Source organism: Typopeltis vanoorti, chromosome 15 (assembly GCF_054136105.1).
Source record: "Typopeltis vanoorti isolate ZY-2024b chromosome 15, IOZ_Tvanoo_1.0, whole genome shotgun sequence".
NCBI lineage: Eukaryota > Metazoa > Arthropoda > Arachnida > Uropygi > Thelyphonidae > Typopeltis > Typopeltis vanoorti.
Window position 1 is genome coordinate 79,443,643 of NC_143563.1, and position 18,620 is coordinate 79,462,262.

Sequence of the window (18,620 nt, forward strand, 5' to 3'; positions counted from 1 at the left end):
CCTCAAACTTCCGATGCAACCACCATCTGACATCCCCCAAAGCATTCCTGTGACATCACTAATCCCTTAATCTCACCCCTGCTCCTACTCCTATTTGATTCAAAGTGACTGAACATGCTAGAAACATTCATTGTTGAGTAAAGACAAAAGAATATTTCTTCATAACGAACTATGCTCTGTGTGTACAAGTGATTATAGTAAAGAAAGAAATTTATTAATGAGTTGACCAGCAGGTGTCCATGATTAGTTGCTTAGCTTTTTTGCAAATTATTGCTTCTCAAATACTGTCACCTGTTGTAGGTTTATTATTAAGGAAAGTGGAGAAATAATACTGGCTCATTCTGTGGAGCAACAGCCACAGAAATACCCATGGAAAAGACATTATGTAGAAACAAAACATCTAACATGTTTGGTGTATTTGTGATTTCTAATATGTTAGGAGTTGAGCAGAAGAGGATTATTGTTCTCTGTTGGCTGAGAAGACATGAATATACGTCTACCAGGATTGGTTAAATATACTCCATATATTCTAGGAACTAATGGGTGTTTTAATTGTAGAGTTATTTTTAGTTCTTCAGTTCAATTAGGTATATTTTTAATTAGATCATTGGTTTTATTGTGAGTTTGCCAAGTGGGATCTCTGTCTAAGGGTGTATAGGTATTGGAATCTTCAAGAAGAATTTTAATTTTTTTTTTTTTTTTTTTTTTTTTTTGTTATAGTCCTCGAGAGTACCAAAAATACATAAGAAAGATACTCCTTTAAGACCGATAATAGATGAAAGAGACCCTCCGACCTCAAATCTGGCAAAACACCTCACCTACATGATTTTACCACACATAAGGAAAAACAACATTCATTAAGAACAGTGTACATTTCATTGAGAAGGTAAAGGATATATGCATAGAACCTTCAGACATATTGGCAAGTTTGGATGTAGTCGGTCTTTTTACAAATGTTCCCAGAAATGAAATAGGGAATCCTTGAAGATCTTTTCCCTCCAGACATTGTAGAACTATATAAACATTGCTTAAAAAATACGTTTTTCATGTATCAAGACAAATTTTGGGAACAAAAAGGACTGGCAAAGAACTCCCCCCCCCCCCCCCCCCCAGCTTTAGCAAATCTATATATGGAAAATTTTGAAAATAATGCATTAAACAACTATCATAAAAAACCGAAAATTTGTCTTCGTTATGTAGGCGATATTTTCATCATATGGCCAGGAACGACAGAGGAACTCATTGCTTTTAAAGATTATCTTAATAATCTGCACAACAACATAAAATTTACTTTAGAACAGGAAGAACATAAAAAACTACCTTTCCTTGATATCCTAATAGAAATCAATGAGAAAGAAAACAGATTATCTTTCTCCATTTACAGAAAACCCACCAACACAGGAAGATTTCTTAATGCTGCCTCACACCACCACCTCATGCAAAAAAATAAGGTTTAATAAAAACCTTGAGATATAGAGCTTACAATATTTCCAGCGCAGAAGAAAAGTGGAATGAAGAACTACATTATTTAACACAGATCCTCAAAAAAAAGTAATGGTTTGAACCTAAGATAATCAAGAAAATCCTCAACACACCTCCTACAAGCATCCCACAAAAGCAAGATTTCAAGAACTCAATTACGCTTCCATACATCAAGAATGTTACAGACAAATTGGCCAAATTACTATACAAGCATAACATTAAAGTAACTTTTCTGCTGCTAGAAAAAATATCAAGATTTCTACATCCCCCAAAACCTTCACATCACCCTTTAAAAAAACCATGTGTCTATAAAATTTATTTTTCCTGTGGCATCTGTTATGTAGACCAGACGGGAAGATCAGGGAAAATTCGTATGACCGAACATCAAAAAGACCCACACAAAAGGAAAAAACAAAAATCAGGCCTAGCATCCCACACAACTTCTTCCGGCCATAATGTACTTTGGCATAAAACGAACATGTCTTATATTGAAAAAACTTTCACAAGAAAATTCAAGGAAGCTGCAAACATGCTTAGAATCCCAACACAATGCAACAAAAACTAGGGCCTAATTCTACGCTAAGTTTGGTCAGCATTCATAAAAAATATACCAAGTCAGACCTTGGACAGAGTGAACTTTACAACATCCAGCATTGTTTAAACATAGCCTGCATTAACATATGTATCGATACTACATTCGGATTTTTTAATTTGATGAACAGTTAGACTGCCATAACATCTAATGAACTATTTTAATAATTTCTCATTTCTTGTGTTTAAACTTTTAGTTAAACACTGTAACCCCTGAAGATGTAAGTCCAACAACATACGAAACTTGTTGGGTTTGTTTATCTTTATTTATCTTAATAAACATGTGGTCACATTACCAAAATCTTTCTTTTAAACTGCTAAACTGCAGAAATCTATGTCTACAACTTCAAAATCTGTATCTGTCACACATTCAGACCACATTTTTTTCCAGGCTGATTTCATAGTTTTCAGAGAAACTCCCTACCCATGCTTTTTTTATAAGCCTCAAACAGTGCAAGATGTTAAAGTGCTTTTCTAGAAGTCCCTGAGGGTCAGTTGCGTGTCAGATATCATCACTTCGAAGCAACTTTGAAACAAAGCTTTTGTATAAAGTTTTTTTGAAATTGGAAGTTACCTGCTGATCCATAGTTGGATAAGAGGAGTGGTATTAGGAGGTAGAAATTTGACTTGTATAAAGTTGTGCTTGTCCAAATTATCCTCCAATCATGAGGTGGGGGTGAGCAGGAGCATTGTCCAGCACAAGAATTTCTTTCAAAGTTAGATTGTTCTTTTCAAGATAGTTTTTTAGATTTCCACATAGCATCTATTTTACCTCTTATTGCATTGTTTAATTTAAACACCCTGGGATTTTCTGAGTGAAACACTAACAAAGAGTTAACTGTTCCTTCATCGATTGTGTTCTGGCAGTGCTTTCTCTTCTTGTTTGATGTAAGTTTGCTTAGGCATCTTTTTCAAGAAATCCTGTCACAATTAAAAAGTCCTGTCCTGTCACAATTAAACACTGAGAAATAAATCCCTCCATCCCTACATAAGTTTTAAATTCATCCACAAATTGTTTAGCAGCCTCTCCATGCCTTACTACACTATGGATTCCACTTCACTTTTTAAAATGCTCAAACTATCCCCTACTAGCTTTGAAATCATCGTTGTCAGCACTAGATCATGGTGTTGAGCACTTAAGGTCACTATGTAGTTGCTTAGCTTTTTTTTTTTTTTTTTTTTTTGCAAAATAATTTGCGAAATACTGTCACCTGTTATTGGTTTATCATTATTCCACACTAACAAAAGTTGCACCATTTCCTCAACATCCTGAGATCTTTTAGGATACAAAGTTCTCCTTTTTAAGTGCATCTCTATTTTTAATAATAGTACAGATTGCCTACGGCCTCGATCATAGATAGCAATCGGCACGATTTTTTTTTTTCTAAGTTGGTACATCTGTCATAAGCATCCATGTAAAATTGCAAGTCATTATATCAAGTAGTTTGTTTTATACAGCTATCTGAACCAAAAGTGTTGTCTGTATCCCTTGAAATGGATAAAATTGAGTATTGTGTGGTTATAAAATTCTTTGTAAAAGAAGGTTTAACACCAAAAAAAATTCATTCAAAGTTCATAAAAGTTTATGGGCAGCCTTCTCCTTCATTTTCAGCAATTAAGAAATGGGCTGCTAAGTTTAAATGCTGGCCGTACAGCCTTGAATATGATGATCCACGTGAAGGACATCCAAAAAGTGACACCACCAGAAATCATTGATCAAGCGCACGATATGGTATTGGATGACCGACAAGTCAAAGTGCATGAAATTGCTGAGACTATAGGCATTTTAAAAGAACACGTAGGATACAGCAGATCAAAAACCCATTCGCATGAAAATCTCTAAACAGTGCTTGGTGCGTTTTAACAAGAATAAAACTGATTTTGTGCGTTGATTTATTACTATGGATAAGACGCGGATTCACCATTACACACCAGAATCCAAACAGTGGACAGAAGCTGGCTGTTCAGCACCAAAGATGACAGAGTTAGTTCCATCAGCAGGAAAATTCATGGCATTGGTGTTTTGCGATGCTAAAGGCATTTTGTTTATTAATTATCTTGAAAAGGGTAAAACAGTAACCGGGGAATATTATTCCCCGGTTACTGTTTTAATCTTTTAACCAGACTAGATGAAAACATTCGTGAGAAAAGACCTGGTTTGCAGAAGAAAAAAATCATCTTTCATCAGGACAATGCACCTGCCCACAAAGGTGTTTTGGCATTGGGGGGAAAATGAAGGGATCTGCACTATGAAATTGTTGGAACATCCACCCTATTCCCCAGATTTGGCTCCCTCTGACTTCTATCTCTTCCCCAAACTAAAACTCTTCCTTGCTGGTCAGTTTTTCTTCGAATCAAGAGGTGATTGCAGCTGTAGAGTGGTATTTTGCAGATCTTACTGAGAACCACTACAGGAACTGGATAATGGTGCTGGAGCATCGCTGGAATAAATGTATTAGTCTATGTTGAAAAATAAAGATAATTTTTAAATTATAAATTCCTTTTTTCATTGTTAGGTCGAGAACTTTTCAGACCACCTTCGTATATACACATTTATATGCACCATTGTATTATACTGAGCATTATAAAACCATATAAATTAGAAGTCTAAATTTGAAGGAAGTACAGAAAGATTTTTTAAGTTACTCTTGGGAGTAAGATTTGAATGCATGCTATCCCTACTGTTATGCATCTGTATGTTCATATTATAAAGGAAAGTAGAATTAAACTTAATGTTAAAGTTGGAAATGTGCAACTCAGATCTTTAATTTATGTAAATGATGTTATGCTGCTAAATATATTAATTGCATGTCCAGGTTTGTCTGACTAGATTTGAAATGACCCTGTGGCAAATTTGGTACGAAAATCACCAATAAAAAATAAAATAAAATAAAAACCATGAAAATTAGGCAGAAACATAAGATTTCAAGAGCATCCTGAAAGAAGAATCTGTGTAAGTAAAAGTAAAATAGTTTAGTTGTTTAGGCAAATCTTTAGTAAGGATGGTGAATTCGATATGGAAGTAGACTAGAAGCAAAACTGATGTGGTACAGAGCCAGGTGAATACACACACACAAAGGGAAAATTACCAATTATACATGATATTTGTAAACCAATTTGGGCTTGTTGATCCAAGTGTTAGGTTAAGAATGAAACACTTTATCAAAGATCATTTATTGACAATAATGTGTTTTTGTAAAAATTAGGGAAATTAACTAGATGGTATCAATGGCAGAATTATATTAAGAAGGGATGACGTTCTTGGCATTCAGGAATATGTGAACATTTGTAATCTAAGGTGGTATGGTTGTTTCAACGGAATGGGAGAAGAAAGATTAGAAACCAGACGTTTGATGTCAGGATAGCAGGGAAAATGACTGAGAGGAAGACCAGAATCAAAGTGGATTTAATGCGTCACTGTGGCATATTTGTACTTTAAAGACTAAAACGTGAGATCTGAAAGTACATAAGTCCTGACAGATAAACAGATTGATTAGAGGAAAATAGTTGAAAGTCAACTAAATTCATGGAGTACTTTCATATTATTTTATAAACCCTGAAGGTTAGCTGCAGTTTACTGTTGCTGATTGATAAAAGTAACTTAGAAAAATTTTTGTTTTCCCATTGATCATTTTCAATTTTGTATTCAGATACTGTGCATATATTTGAGTGCTCTGAGGTTCTGAATGTCATAATTTTTGAAAAATTTGTAGACAGTGTTTCAAAAATTAAAATAGATCTACAAATTCACCAAACTAAGTAGAAAACTTATTTTGATAAATATTGGTATTCACCATGGAAATTAGAGAAATTAATTAGATTAGGTGTAGTTGTTTTTGTTTCACATCGCAACTAACATAAATTGCATTTTATGTATATGTGTAATAATATGTTGACCAGGACCACTGCTGAAGAATTTGAGGCTCCTGTGGTTATTATTTATACTATTGAAATAAATTGGTATGACCTCATAATTAAATGCTTTTAATTTACTAGTTTTCTGCACAGTCATACTTCAGCAGTATGAAGATTAACATGAATACATATGAAAGTACAATAGAATGCTGTATATTCAGTTGAGTAACTATTTGCAGGTTCCAAGAGACATTTGAGATGGTGTGTTGCTCAACTTAGTGCAGCAAAAATCACAATTGTCTTAAACCATCTTTGGTTTTAGATTCTAATAACCAATGTTATTAGAATTGCTGCTAAAATGATAGTTGGTATTGTTTTGACATCATAAGCATGTTTACACTATTTATTTGTGTTCTGCTAATCTTCATAAGCTGGTTTAGGATGAGTTATGATTTTTGTTGCATGGGGATCTGGAGACATTGCACCATCTCTGATGCTTCTTTGAACTTTCAATATAATTATTGAAGTCAGCATACGTTTTTTTTTTTTTTTTTTTTTTTTTGTATGATATTTTTTTATTAGCATCCTTGAAATATTCTCTGGTGATTTCTCCTGAATGGTCTCTCAGAGATAATATATGCTGCATCTGTAGAACATTTTATGCGACTGGGTTCTTATTAGGCAGATCTGGTCACATTACAAGAGAGCCCTGACTTATGAAAATAGAGCTTTTTTTTTAAAATATATATATATATGATCCTCACATGAAAGGTCACATGACCCACAGCAAATCAGTGTCGTGTGGAACCAAGTAAAACTGCAGATTTTTGAAATATCACCATGTCACACAATCAATTTGTTCATCTAAGTCCCAAACCAGCGTATTCTTGTTCATTCAATATCCAGGTGGATACATGCTATGATAATGGGGGTAGCGTATTACATGGAAGGGTGAGGATTCGACATTAGATCAGAAGCCCCTGGTTGATGGCATTCCTTAACCACGCTACCGGCCAAGACATCAAGGTTATCATGGATGCAAAGTGCATATTAAAATTGTAATACCATTGATATTACATTGAAATATATGATGGATATGAAGCGTATGAGGATACGTATTTGATCCATAATGGCCAGTAAGGTGATTAAAAGGCTATATGAAGGTCTAACTCTGATCCCATGAGCAAGTCAGAGGTTTCATTTCTTTTCCCTATGTTGGCTGTATCACTTTGTAGATCTTATGGAGTATAAAATTAAAAACAGTTTACTCCTTTCATCAAACCACAACCACTACTTTGATCCTTTAAACCAGGACCATCTCCTGAAATATTCAGTTTATTATCTATTCTGTGGCTGCAGGATGCATATGACAGGACAAGCAGAGGCTATATAAAGGTCTCTTAAATACAGAAAAAACCTATTCAGTTACACATTGACAAGCTTGCTAGAGACATAGAACACTGGAGAAACAAGGCCAGAGTTCTTCTCATCATGTGTGATCTTCAGTTAATCCTTATAATGTCTGAACAGAGAGAGAGAGAAAAATATCTTTAGAATGATTCTGAAGTCTTACATCTCTGTTATGACAAAACTGAAAGAAAAATCTGGGAATCTTTCTAAATATTATTAGACCTAGCATATTGAAAATAAATCTTAGCATTAATGGTTGGAGCTTTTGCACATCTTCAATGTCCCAGTCATCTCATTTATATGTGATTTCCCTCACATTCTTGTATTTAATAATGTAATGCAACTGTATTTTCTTTACTTTCTTGAGAAATTCATCAAGTAGCATATATAATTATTAATTAATGAATTTATCAAGAAAAGTATTTGTATAAATTAGTAATTTTAAATGAAAACCAAAAAGTTAAAATAAAAATTTAAACATTTTAATATTAATGTGCTTTATAGGGCTTCAGGATATTGAATATTAAACATTTAAAATAAATAAATAAAATTTTTAATGTAAAGTGGGGAGGGGCAGACAAAATGTATGGTTTAAGAAAGTGGACGTCCCCATTAGAATAACTCATTGATTCTCATGGGATTCTAGTTGACTAATCTTACCCTGGGGTTTGGGGGACAAAGCAGAATAATGTGGTTTCTTTGAATAGGATTTGAAGTTTAGAGAGTGTATTTGCAAAAGCAGCCAGGCAGCATGTTGTATTGAAGAATAACAAGCAGGGGTAAGGAGGTTATTGTTCCCCTTTTTTGATTTAGATTAATTTATATATATATATATATATATATATATAAGCCCAAGAAAAATACTGATTTCATCAGTTTATCAATTTGAATTGAATTTGATTCAGTTTCCCATCCCTGACAAGCATTCATCAAAACTTTATGGTTCATCTTGTTTTGAGATCTGATTTGAATTCTGTGGTTTCATTGCATGTCAAATAAATCTAATGTTAAACACAAAAACATCTTAAAAACAAGAAGGCATTAAATGTGAGTTCATTTAATCAGTAAAAAAAAAAAAAGAACATTGAGCTTCATAACAATAACCATACTCACTGACTGAGTGGTTAGTATTTTCTCCTTGCTTACCATCAGGTTGTGGATTTGAATACTGTGGCAGTATGGATGTTTGTGAATGTCTTTATTATTATTATTATTATGCAGGCATCTTTATGGATTCAGACGAGTCATTGTGGAATACCCACACTAACCTTTATATACACAAGATCTATCATACCTCTCGCCTTAAACTCATTCACCACTTTCAAAGCAAAAAAATTTGATCACCACAGTATCTAGTGCACATACTGATTATGTTTAGTCACGCATCTCTAGATCCTCTTCACTGCCTTCTAATAGATGCTAGTCAATGTGCAGCCAAATCATAGCCTTATAAAGAGGGATATTAATCTCCCTTTCTTTACTTGTTAGTGTTTCAACATCCAAGAGCTATTTTGCATATGTTCTGAACATCAACTCTGTCAATCATCACCCCCAAATCCCTAGTTTCATCACTTTCTTGCAATCCAGTATCATTGCTGATATACACAGTATCTAATCTTTTTGAAAATCTTTAATTTACACACACACGCAGATCATCTACTTAACTATGTAAGTGCCAATATATTCTTCAAACTAAGACTTCAAAAAAACCTGGGAAACACTGACTGTTTAACTTCCTTTCAATAATGTTAAGCCAACAGTTATCATCTTATATAGACTAAACTTCTTGAATTTCAGTTTCTTGCTTCCTACACAAATTTAAATTCTTACGTGAGTTCACGCAGGAGAAAGATTAACACAAAAATTGCTTTCTATTATGATGGTAACATAAATCAAATTCTTCTTGCATCCTAAAATCACAGAATACTGAAGAAAACATGTCTCTTGGTCCTGTGCACTTCAGTAACTTCTTTTTTTATATGAAAGTAACAACAGATTTCACTGAATAAACTGCTAAAAACTATATCAAACCATATCATCACTTTAGAATAAATTAACTTTCAATGTCTCAACATTCTTAAAATCAACATTTTTGTCACTTAAGAACAACTGACTTCCTTCGATAAAAGTGTCTGAAGAAATAAATAAACCATATGAACTGTTAGAAAATTTTGACAGCTGATACAAAATTGCATTTAAGCAAGACTAGTAGCCAAAGATAAATATAATATCTCAAAATATCTTGCTCACAACATACAAAGAGAAACAAACACTTAACTACTTTACAAAATAGTATTTTATAATTAACTTCTTAATATAAGTTAATTATTTTCTTATTTTTAATTTGTGAAATATATAAATTTTAATACAGATTTCCTATAGTCCTATTCAGGACTCTGCATAGGTGTAATTTATCTCTCCTCACTGTCATCTGATCATCCAATGTATCTTCAGCACTTCATTCATATTTCAATGGCTATTGCTCAGTTTTTCTACTATATTCTCTAGAGTACTTACTATCGTGCCTTACATTGTTAATGTTAGTTGCTTTATTTTCATGTTGTCTATGAGAATCGCATTTCTTACACTGGCACACGAAACATTTCTGACATCTCTCCCCACCCCCCACTCTTGCTTTCATTGACCATCATAAACCATTCACTCTTGGTATACACACATACTCCATTGCACAAAATCCTTTGTTAAACTCTGTGAATAAGGAAGTCTTGGCCAACATTTTTGTCATATGCGTCGGTGCCGTGTAATGCACATTTTGTACAATATAGTGAATTAAAATCAATAATCTAAAAAACACGCTCAACTACATAGTTTAAGTAAATAAAATATTACCAGCAATAATTACTAAAATTTACTTGGGGGGGGGTGACTTCCATACTTTAGGTGGTAGGTTTTTGCGTGTGTGTTGAGATCATATCCCTCTTACTGTACACCTGAAGTGGGCTTGAAAAAGTTCCATGTTTATTATTCCATGGTGCTAAATGTGCTATGGGTATCAGTTTTTTGTGGTAGTGATTGACATATAATAATGCTATGTTTCACCCAGAGTGCGTATTTAAAATATGAGTACAGTAAACTACATAAAGGAGATGTTTTGCAAACTTTATAAACTATACCTACTACTGAATAAATAGATTACTGATATTATGAACATGTGATAATTATGATTTTAATTTTATGATGCCTTCACCTATCCTTAGTAAGAGCAGTATGAAAATGACACATTCAAAAGACATAATTATATACATTCATGCTACTACTATTGATATTGTTTATTTAAGTTTGATAGCATAATTTCAGCATCATTGAATTTAATTGTAAAATGGGGAAAAAAAATTAATTTAATTATAAAATAAGTATATTGAATAATTTCTTCCTTAATATTCATGTTTTGTACTATCTTAGGTATTTACTAAACTTATACGGCGGTACAAATATCTTGAGAAGACTTTAGAAGATGAGTTCAAGAAGGTAAGTCAAAATGACTATAATGTTTCTTTGTGCATAATCTCATACACACATTCACACGACTTTTCCAGAAAAATTACTCTTTTCATCAATATTTCAAAGAAAATGTATTAAAATTAGGGTTCTCCTGATGTATGCTTGATGAATATGTTTAGATGGTAGATGAATTTCATTGCCCACTGTAAGATTGCCACCCTGCTTATTGATGGTCTGAAGGTACTTGTAAAAGTTGTGTTTGATTACAAAGATGCTTAAGGTTTCCAGATTATCCAATCCTTCGCCTAACCATGACATTAATAAAAATGCAATATAGACTTCCAGTCTTTCATGATTGAGATTCACATATTAAAAAAAAACCTTACAACAGAAAAGTAGTAAATTGATGGTACAAAGATAAAATTGTACTATTATACAAGGTTGGAACATTCTAGCTGGAAGGTTTTTGCCAAGTAAGTTGAGGTATGTTGGGGGGAGGGGGGATTTGTTATATTATAACAAATTATAGCATCCTAAACATCTAAAAGTACTGAGAGTTTAAATTTGTGTTTAAAATTGATGAAGAATTAGCAGTGGATGAAAGGGTGGTTGTATGGTGAAGCAGTATTGGTAATGACTAGTGTGATCTATTCTTATCCTTTTGCTTAGGAAAGCTAAATAATTCCTATAATACATAAAGGCTATGATCAAGACTGATAAGCTTGGAACCTATTTTGGAGACTAAACATGTTTTGCCATTTAAGCCATCTAATTAGTAAATCAGTAGTACACCAGTTGATGAATTCCATGAATATCGATTTATTTATTTTTTTGATATTTTTTATTTTTGTAATCCTAAAGCTTTAATGTGCCAGGTCTTCGATGATATACTTTAGTTATACATTTACGTTTCCTAAGTTCAAGGGTAATAAGAAAGCATACAGAAATGTCACAAATTAACTCAGGACCACCAAGCCACATTATAGGAGCTTGTGTGGAAATATGAATTGCAGAGTTTAATGTGTAGGCATGAGTAAGGAATTTGATCATGACATAAGTTTTTACTATATAAAGGTATCCAGTACAACACTGCTGCTGATGATAATTCTAAAATGAAAAGATTGCAGGATCAACATCCAGAATGCATTTACTGTTCATATGATTGTATTAACTGAATAGAATTTTTTAAAATGAATTTCTTTTAATAGGCGAATAAATCTTGGTTAACCTATTCTTCTTCTGCTAATGTTGAGTATTAGTAAAAATGCACACTGAATTTCCTTTTAAACTAAAACTTTTGTTACAAGTAAGCATTCTAAGTCAAATGTGCAGCTTACATTTATATCATAGTGTGACTAATGGATTCATTAACTTAACCACCCACCTGGTAATGTTGGATGAAATATCGCTCCTCTTATTCTTCATATTTATGTTATTTCATAAATAATGAAAGGCTAAGATATTGTTCAATATTTATAATAATGCTTAATGGTATAAACAACATCTAGAGGAAAAAAATATTAAATTCGCTAATATGCCATTGGTTTTCTACCCATCATTATCAAAGCACAACAATAACTGACAGGCACACATCAGTATAGTAATTGTAGAAATAATTTAAATTGTGACTAACACCTAATGTCCTCACACGGTGCTCAATATGGGTCAGATATGTTATTTCATTAATACTTCAGTTTTAATAGTATTGTAAAAATAATCATATAAAAAAATTCTGAATATTTTTACGTATTAATTATGCTTGTTAGTTTTGTTTTCATACATGCAGTGTCTGCACTTGTGATGTGCTCGTTATGAAAATGTTATATTAGAAGTAACATGTAAAGAAGTAAAAAAAAATTGATGTACTTACTAAACTGAATATTTGTGTTACTTATAAGAAAGTTTGTTGTGGTTTAAAAATGTTGAATTTTGTGTTTTGTGAAAGGCTTTCTCTTAGCGCTAATGGATACAGCGAGTCAGCCATTTTGTTGCAGTGCGTAGTTTCTGACTTTTGTGGAGTGCGCATGCTCCCGGAGAAGATTTGATGTGTGATTGACAGCTGACAAGGAAAGCGTTGCGTATCCAAGTAACGGTTGTAAACAAGAGAGCGTTCGGAAGTTTTTAGAACACTGGCCGGTAAATATTCAAGTTGGAAGGAACTTGATTTTTTTTTGTGTGTGGCAGTCGGAAGAAATTTCATAGTGTATTCCGAAAAGGGAATAGTGAAAATAATAGGTTTCAAGGAGGAATAAGTAATGAATAAAAGGAAATCTTGAAACTTTAAGTTTTTTTTAAAGTGGAAAAAGTTAAGACTGTCATTTAGTATTGTGAATGAAAGAAGAACTTGTTGCTTACATTCTAAAGTGAATGTTTTTCTTAGAGAAAATATTGATAAAGAAGTTCTATAAGTATTAAGGATGCTTGAAAGTGAATGTTTAGAAAATATATTGATTAAGAAGATTTATAGGTATTAAGGATGCCTGATCTGATGAGTATTGCTACTAAAAAGAAACAAGATTTAGTCAAGAAGACTTTTATGTGTGTTACATTGATTGATGAAAAGGATCCTGAAAATGAAGTACAGAGCCGTATAACTTCTGGAAAAGAGCCTTAACAGAAAGAGAAAAAGACTATGAACAATTTTTTGTGATTGTGAAAGAAAAAGTGTTTAATCTTAAGAGTAAGTTTATATTTTTAAATAAGGCCATATAATCTGTAGTTATGTATTATTGCTAGCAGTGTATATATATTGTTTTAGTTTTATTAAATGTGTTTATTTTGTACTAGGTTTTGAGTCAATGATTAGTTGGATTCTGAAAGAGATAGTTAAAGTCATTGCACCAATTGGAGTGAACTTTTGTGCAATACAATAACATATAGGGACACTTGGAGTCAAAATAAAAATAATTGTTAGTAAAAGAGATTTATATAATAAATCACCTCATAAGTATATAGTATAATTATTAACAAAGGCACAGCCGGTAGACTAAATAGTTAATATACTATATATATAAAAAAAGAGGGAATATAATGTATAAAGTATAAAAAATAACAGTATCTTTTGCATCCATGTTTAATAATGAAAATTTGGTAAGGAAAGTTGATTGTAAACAGGATATCTGTTTGGTATGGTGACTATCATAAAACACACCACTGATGAGCAAGTTATAAGATTTTTTTTCCCTGAGCAAAAATTAAAAATATAGTTCGAGAAGTTGAAAAACAGAAAAGTAAATGAGGTTGTAATTCTGATAGGTATGAGAGAGGATATGAAAAAGTTGTTTGAAGAAGTGAGAGTGAAAAGTGAGAAAGTCAAGATCATTAGTATATTACCTAGATATGATGGAAATGAATTACAAAGTTGGGTTATAATGGCAAACTATTCGATGCATAGGCTGTGTAGAAGGAATGGATATGAGTTTTTGGGTGCATGGAGTGAGTTCGAGGGAAGATTGGATTTGTGTAAGAGGGATGGCCTACACTTGAACGTGTTTGGCATCAGGAGTCTTGAAAAATTATTAATCAATATGAGACATAACACAGTCAGGGAAACTGAATTCTGATGGGAGGAATCATGAAAATCTGTGTGTAACATTGACAATGTTAGGTAAGTGTATTAATGATGGGAATGGTTATTATTATGGAAATAATTATGAAGAAAGAACAATTCTGTGTTTGTCTGGTTCAGACCTATTAAGCATATGTAGAAGTGTCTTTATAAGTAAGGAACTAGATAAGAGCAGGGATCTGCAAGTTGTCAAACTATGTCATGCAGACCACAGACAAGAGTATACAAAAGAACATGCAAGTAATTTATTGTTTGTACACAAATGCTAGGAGTGTCCACACGGTTAGCCTAGTGGCTTTGCGCTTCACAACCATATGACTGGGGAAGGAGTGTCCCAGGTTTGATTCCCTTCGAAGACATGAGGAATTTGAGGATCTTCCTCAGCCATAGCCAAGTTAGCCAGTCTTGGGTGTGGGCAGTAGGATTTTTTCCCGCTAGTTTATCTGGCGTTTTTCATCCCGCAAACCAGCCCCATGAACACACACGCATCTACAGCCATAAATACTTAACCCCCCCCCCCCCATAAGGGGGCTCAACTCATCCCAATAGGGACGGGGGAAAAAAGGGAGGAAACTTCATACAAATAAATAACTGGTAGAGTTATTTATTTGTATGAAGAGGTAGAGTATAGTTTACTGCCTTGCTTAATATATTGGGACCATATGTTGTAGGTATTAGTGAGACCTGGCTATCAGAATTAGCCATACTAACTGGTATTGAGTGTAAAGGATACAGTATTTTTAGGAAGGATAGATAGGAGAGGAGGGGGTACTTGCTGCTAATGATATCATATGACTTGAATCCATTTAGTGTTGAGACCTATGACTGCAATACTAGTAACAGTTTTTTTTCATGTGGCAGTTAGTTTAAAGCCATCTGGGGAAGGTTAACAAGATTAAATACATAGTGGAGTGTTGTTACGGACTGGCGGATCAGTTATTAGTGATGAAGAAATGTATCACCAAATAAATATGATGGGTGCAAAAAGAGTAATGGGAGACTTCAGTTATATGAACATGGATTGGGTAGCTCTAAAATCCCATGAGAAGAAGAAAAATGAAATTATTGAGGTGATTGAAATACAACTTCTGCAAATAGTTTGTGACAGAAGGAACTACAGGTCAAAGAGGGTTAGATCTGATTATAGAGTCAGAGGGTATCTCAGTTAAAGACATAACTATTCTGTCTCTGGTTGGTGACAATTATCATGTGGTGCTCACGGAAATGTCTAAGTTTATGAATGTTCCATTCAGAAAGAGTTACATGCTGCACTACAGGAAATTATAACCACCTGAGGAGTATGCTGGGTTCTGTGACATAGTATTAGTCATTTGATGAAGAATATCAACTATGCATGGGAAGTGTTTAAAAAATAGTTAAATGATGCAATATCAGAATGTGTGCTTAGATTTTGAAGAGTAAATGGAATAGGAGTGAAATGTATGTGTAATCTAATTAAACAAGAGATTCATAAGAAAAAGATGTGGGAGGAATACCATGTGTTCAATTATGATAATTATAAGCAGCAGGCCAAAAGAGTCAAGTTTAAGTAACCTGGAGTGACCATCAGTCACCTGCATACCATCCACATTCAGTGGATGGTATGCAGGTGACTGATGCAGAAGTGATTGTTCAACTAATGAGTATCTATTTTGCTGAAAGCTATCAACCTGGTATATACTACATTGAACACTACCTCTTCACTGCATGATGAAACACATGCATGAGGAGGAGGTAATAGAGCTGTTCCACAAACTGAATAAGCATTCTGTTATAAGAACTGATGGAATATCAGTTTCTATAGCAGAGAGCAATAGGAACTGATATCACATTAATTCATAAATGCGAAAAGGGTGTTCAGCTGTACTGGCTATTTCTTTGACCAGGCTATATAATTTGAGTATCACGATGGGGAAGATTCCAAAATAATATATGGTAATCCCATTGCACATGGGTGGTGCAAAGACCGATGTACCTAACTATTGACCAATCAGTATCTCAGATGTGGTGGTGGTGAAGATTTTGGAAAAATCGGTTGGGACTTGCATTCAGAAATGGTTTGACTGGAAAGGTCTTTACTTTGCAACAACAGCATGGGTTTACTAAGTCATGTTTCAGTTGCTTACATTCTATATAATAATGTTACCACTCAGGCAGGTGGAATGGATACACCAAGATACTTTTGGATTTTGCTAAAGCTTTTAACAGAATACAGATGGAAGACAGTTGTAAAAATTGGAGAACATGGGACTGGATTATGAACGATTGGCATAGATAAGAGGATGGCTGACTGATAGATATCAAAAATTCATATATGGGGGTGGTGAATCTGCAAGATTCAAGGTAATCAGTGGTGTACACAAGGATTAGTCTCTAGTCCACTGTTATTCATTCTGTACATTAATGACACTGGGAAGGATTTGACATGCGACATACAGCTGTTTGCTGAGGATACAAAGATAGGTAGAGTAATCAGGAATGCTGCTTATATGTAGTACTTGTAAGATGATTTGAATAGGCTGTTACTGTGGTCATGTGGAAATGGCTGTCAGTCCAATGTTAATAAATGTAAGGTGTGATTAGATATCCAATGTCATATTATATTGAGATTATGCTATGTATTGTCGAGTTTTGGTAGACAGGTAGTTTTAGAGTCGTATAGCAAAAATTGTAAATATAACTCAGAGAATGCCGAATCGAACCTTGACATGTAAAGATAAGGAAGTCATTTTGCCTTTTGGTAAGGGGCAAAATGTCTTAAGTTCTTGATAAGACTTCCCTTGGACTGTTGCACACAGGTCTGGTCCCCTGGTTTTCTTGGTGATCCATACAGAGATTGCAAGGGAGTATGTTAAAAATGATATAAGGATTGTGGAATATTCATTATGAAGACAGATTGAGAATTTATAGACTTCAGACACTAGCAAACAGAAAGGGGTGATATGATTGAGGCTTACAAATTTCTGAAAGGGATATACATAATTTCAATACATGGAATTTTTCATTTCATTGAGGGTTGGGAAAGAACGCAATGGCAACATTGGAAGTTTAGAATGAATGCTGTCAAGAAGGGAGTGAGAGCTAGATTTTTCTCTCAGAGTGGTGCATAATTGGAATGGATTCCTGTGTGGGCAAGTAGCATGAATGAATTTAACAACCGGTATGACAGCTGCCGCGAATCGTATGGCTTTCCTAGATGAGTTCCTGACTCCCTGGAGGTCTCTCTCAATAATAATAAGCCTGATTTTAAAATGTCATGGTTCCTATGGTGACAAAACCAGGAATTTATAGCACAGTTATGGAAGGGATGGGGGGGACTACCAGGGTTGATCTAGAGCTAGAATTAGATAATATTAGGCACTTGTCAGTCTCAATTTTAATAAACTAGGTTACATCATCAAGTTGTTGTTATCAACCTGTATGTGTTAATAGTGATATTGATGATGAATGCATTCCTGAATTGAAATCATCTTGAAAATCCATTCACAACACAAAGTATTATGTCACATCTAAATGGTGTGAGAATTCAGGCATTGTTTTGAAAGTCTGTTTTGTTTTGGGAATGTAAGTTTTGAAAAGTTACACTTATGCACCTCAATTTCATTTATGTCTGTTTCCATATGTCTTTGACTCTCATTCTTGCAATATTACCACCTGGTTGCTTAATAAGCTTATTTTGCTCCTCTGAGTACATATTTAGATTGTATCTTTGTGTATTAATTTATAATTTTATCCAGTATAATTTTGGAATAGTGTTGTATATTTATTCAATTGCACATAATGAATTATTAATATGTATACTCAAGTAATTGTGGTTTGGTAATTTTTGAAAGGTGATAGAAAGGTAATAGCATTTTTATTAATTGTGCTTTTATTTTCAGGTAATGGTCTTCCTAAAAGGCTTTACTGCTCAAGAACGACAAAAACTGGCAAAAGTTGCAGCCATATTGATTGCAGGAGGTCAGGTTCCACCCACTGTTTTGTCAAACACATTACAAGATCACTTGGTGAAAGATGGTAAGTAGGTGCTGTCATTTCTTGGAATAGTCATTATGCATCGAACAAACTGTATGGCTTTGACTTTTATTGTGGCCAAAGATTATTAGAATTATATTCAAAACTAATGCTTCATCATCATCAAATTCCTGACATGTACCCTCAAGGGGTGTGTGCAGGATATGACAGTACTACATGAAAAGGTGAATTGAATTTATTACATCATTTTACATCATTACTAACTTCCTATCTACAA

At 33.6% G+C, this 18,620-nt stretch overlaps 1 protein-coding gene across 2 annotated transcripts in view; it reads left to right on the top strand.

The window, feature by feature from the left end:
* kra (basic leucine zipper and W2 domain-containing protein kra) overlaps nt 1-18,620 on the top strand; it is a 168,419-nt gene that overhangs the window by 92,200 nt on the left and 57,599 nt on the right. For both annotated transcript variants that reach the window (XM_090405613.1, XM_090405614.1), the window contains exons 5-6: nt 10,762-10,827; nt 18,250-18,385. In XM_090405613.1, the coding sequence (XP_090261739.1) occupies nt 10,762-10,827; nt 18,250-18,385 (202 nt within the window). The remainder of the gene's footprint in view (nt 1-10,761; nt 10,828-18,249; nt 18,386-18,620) is intronic.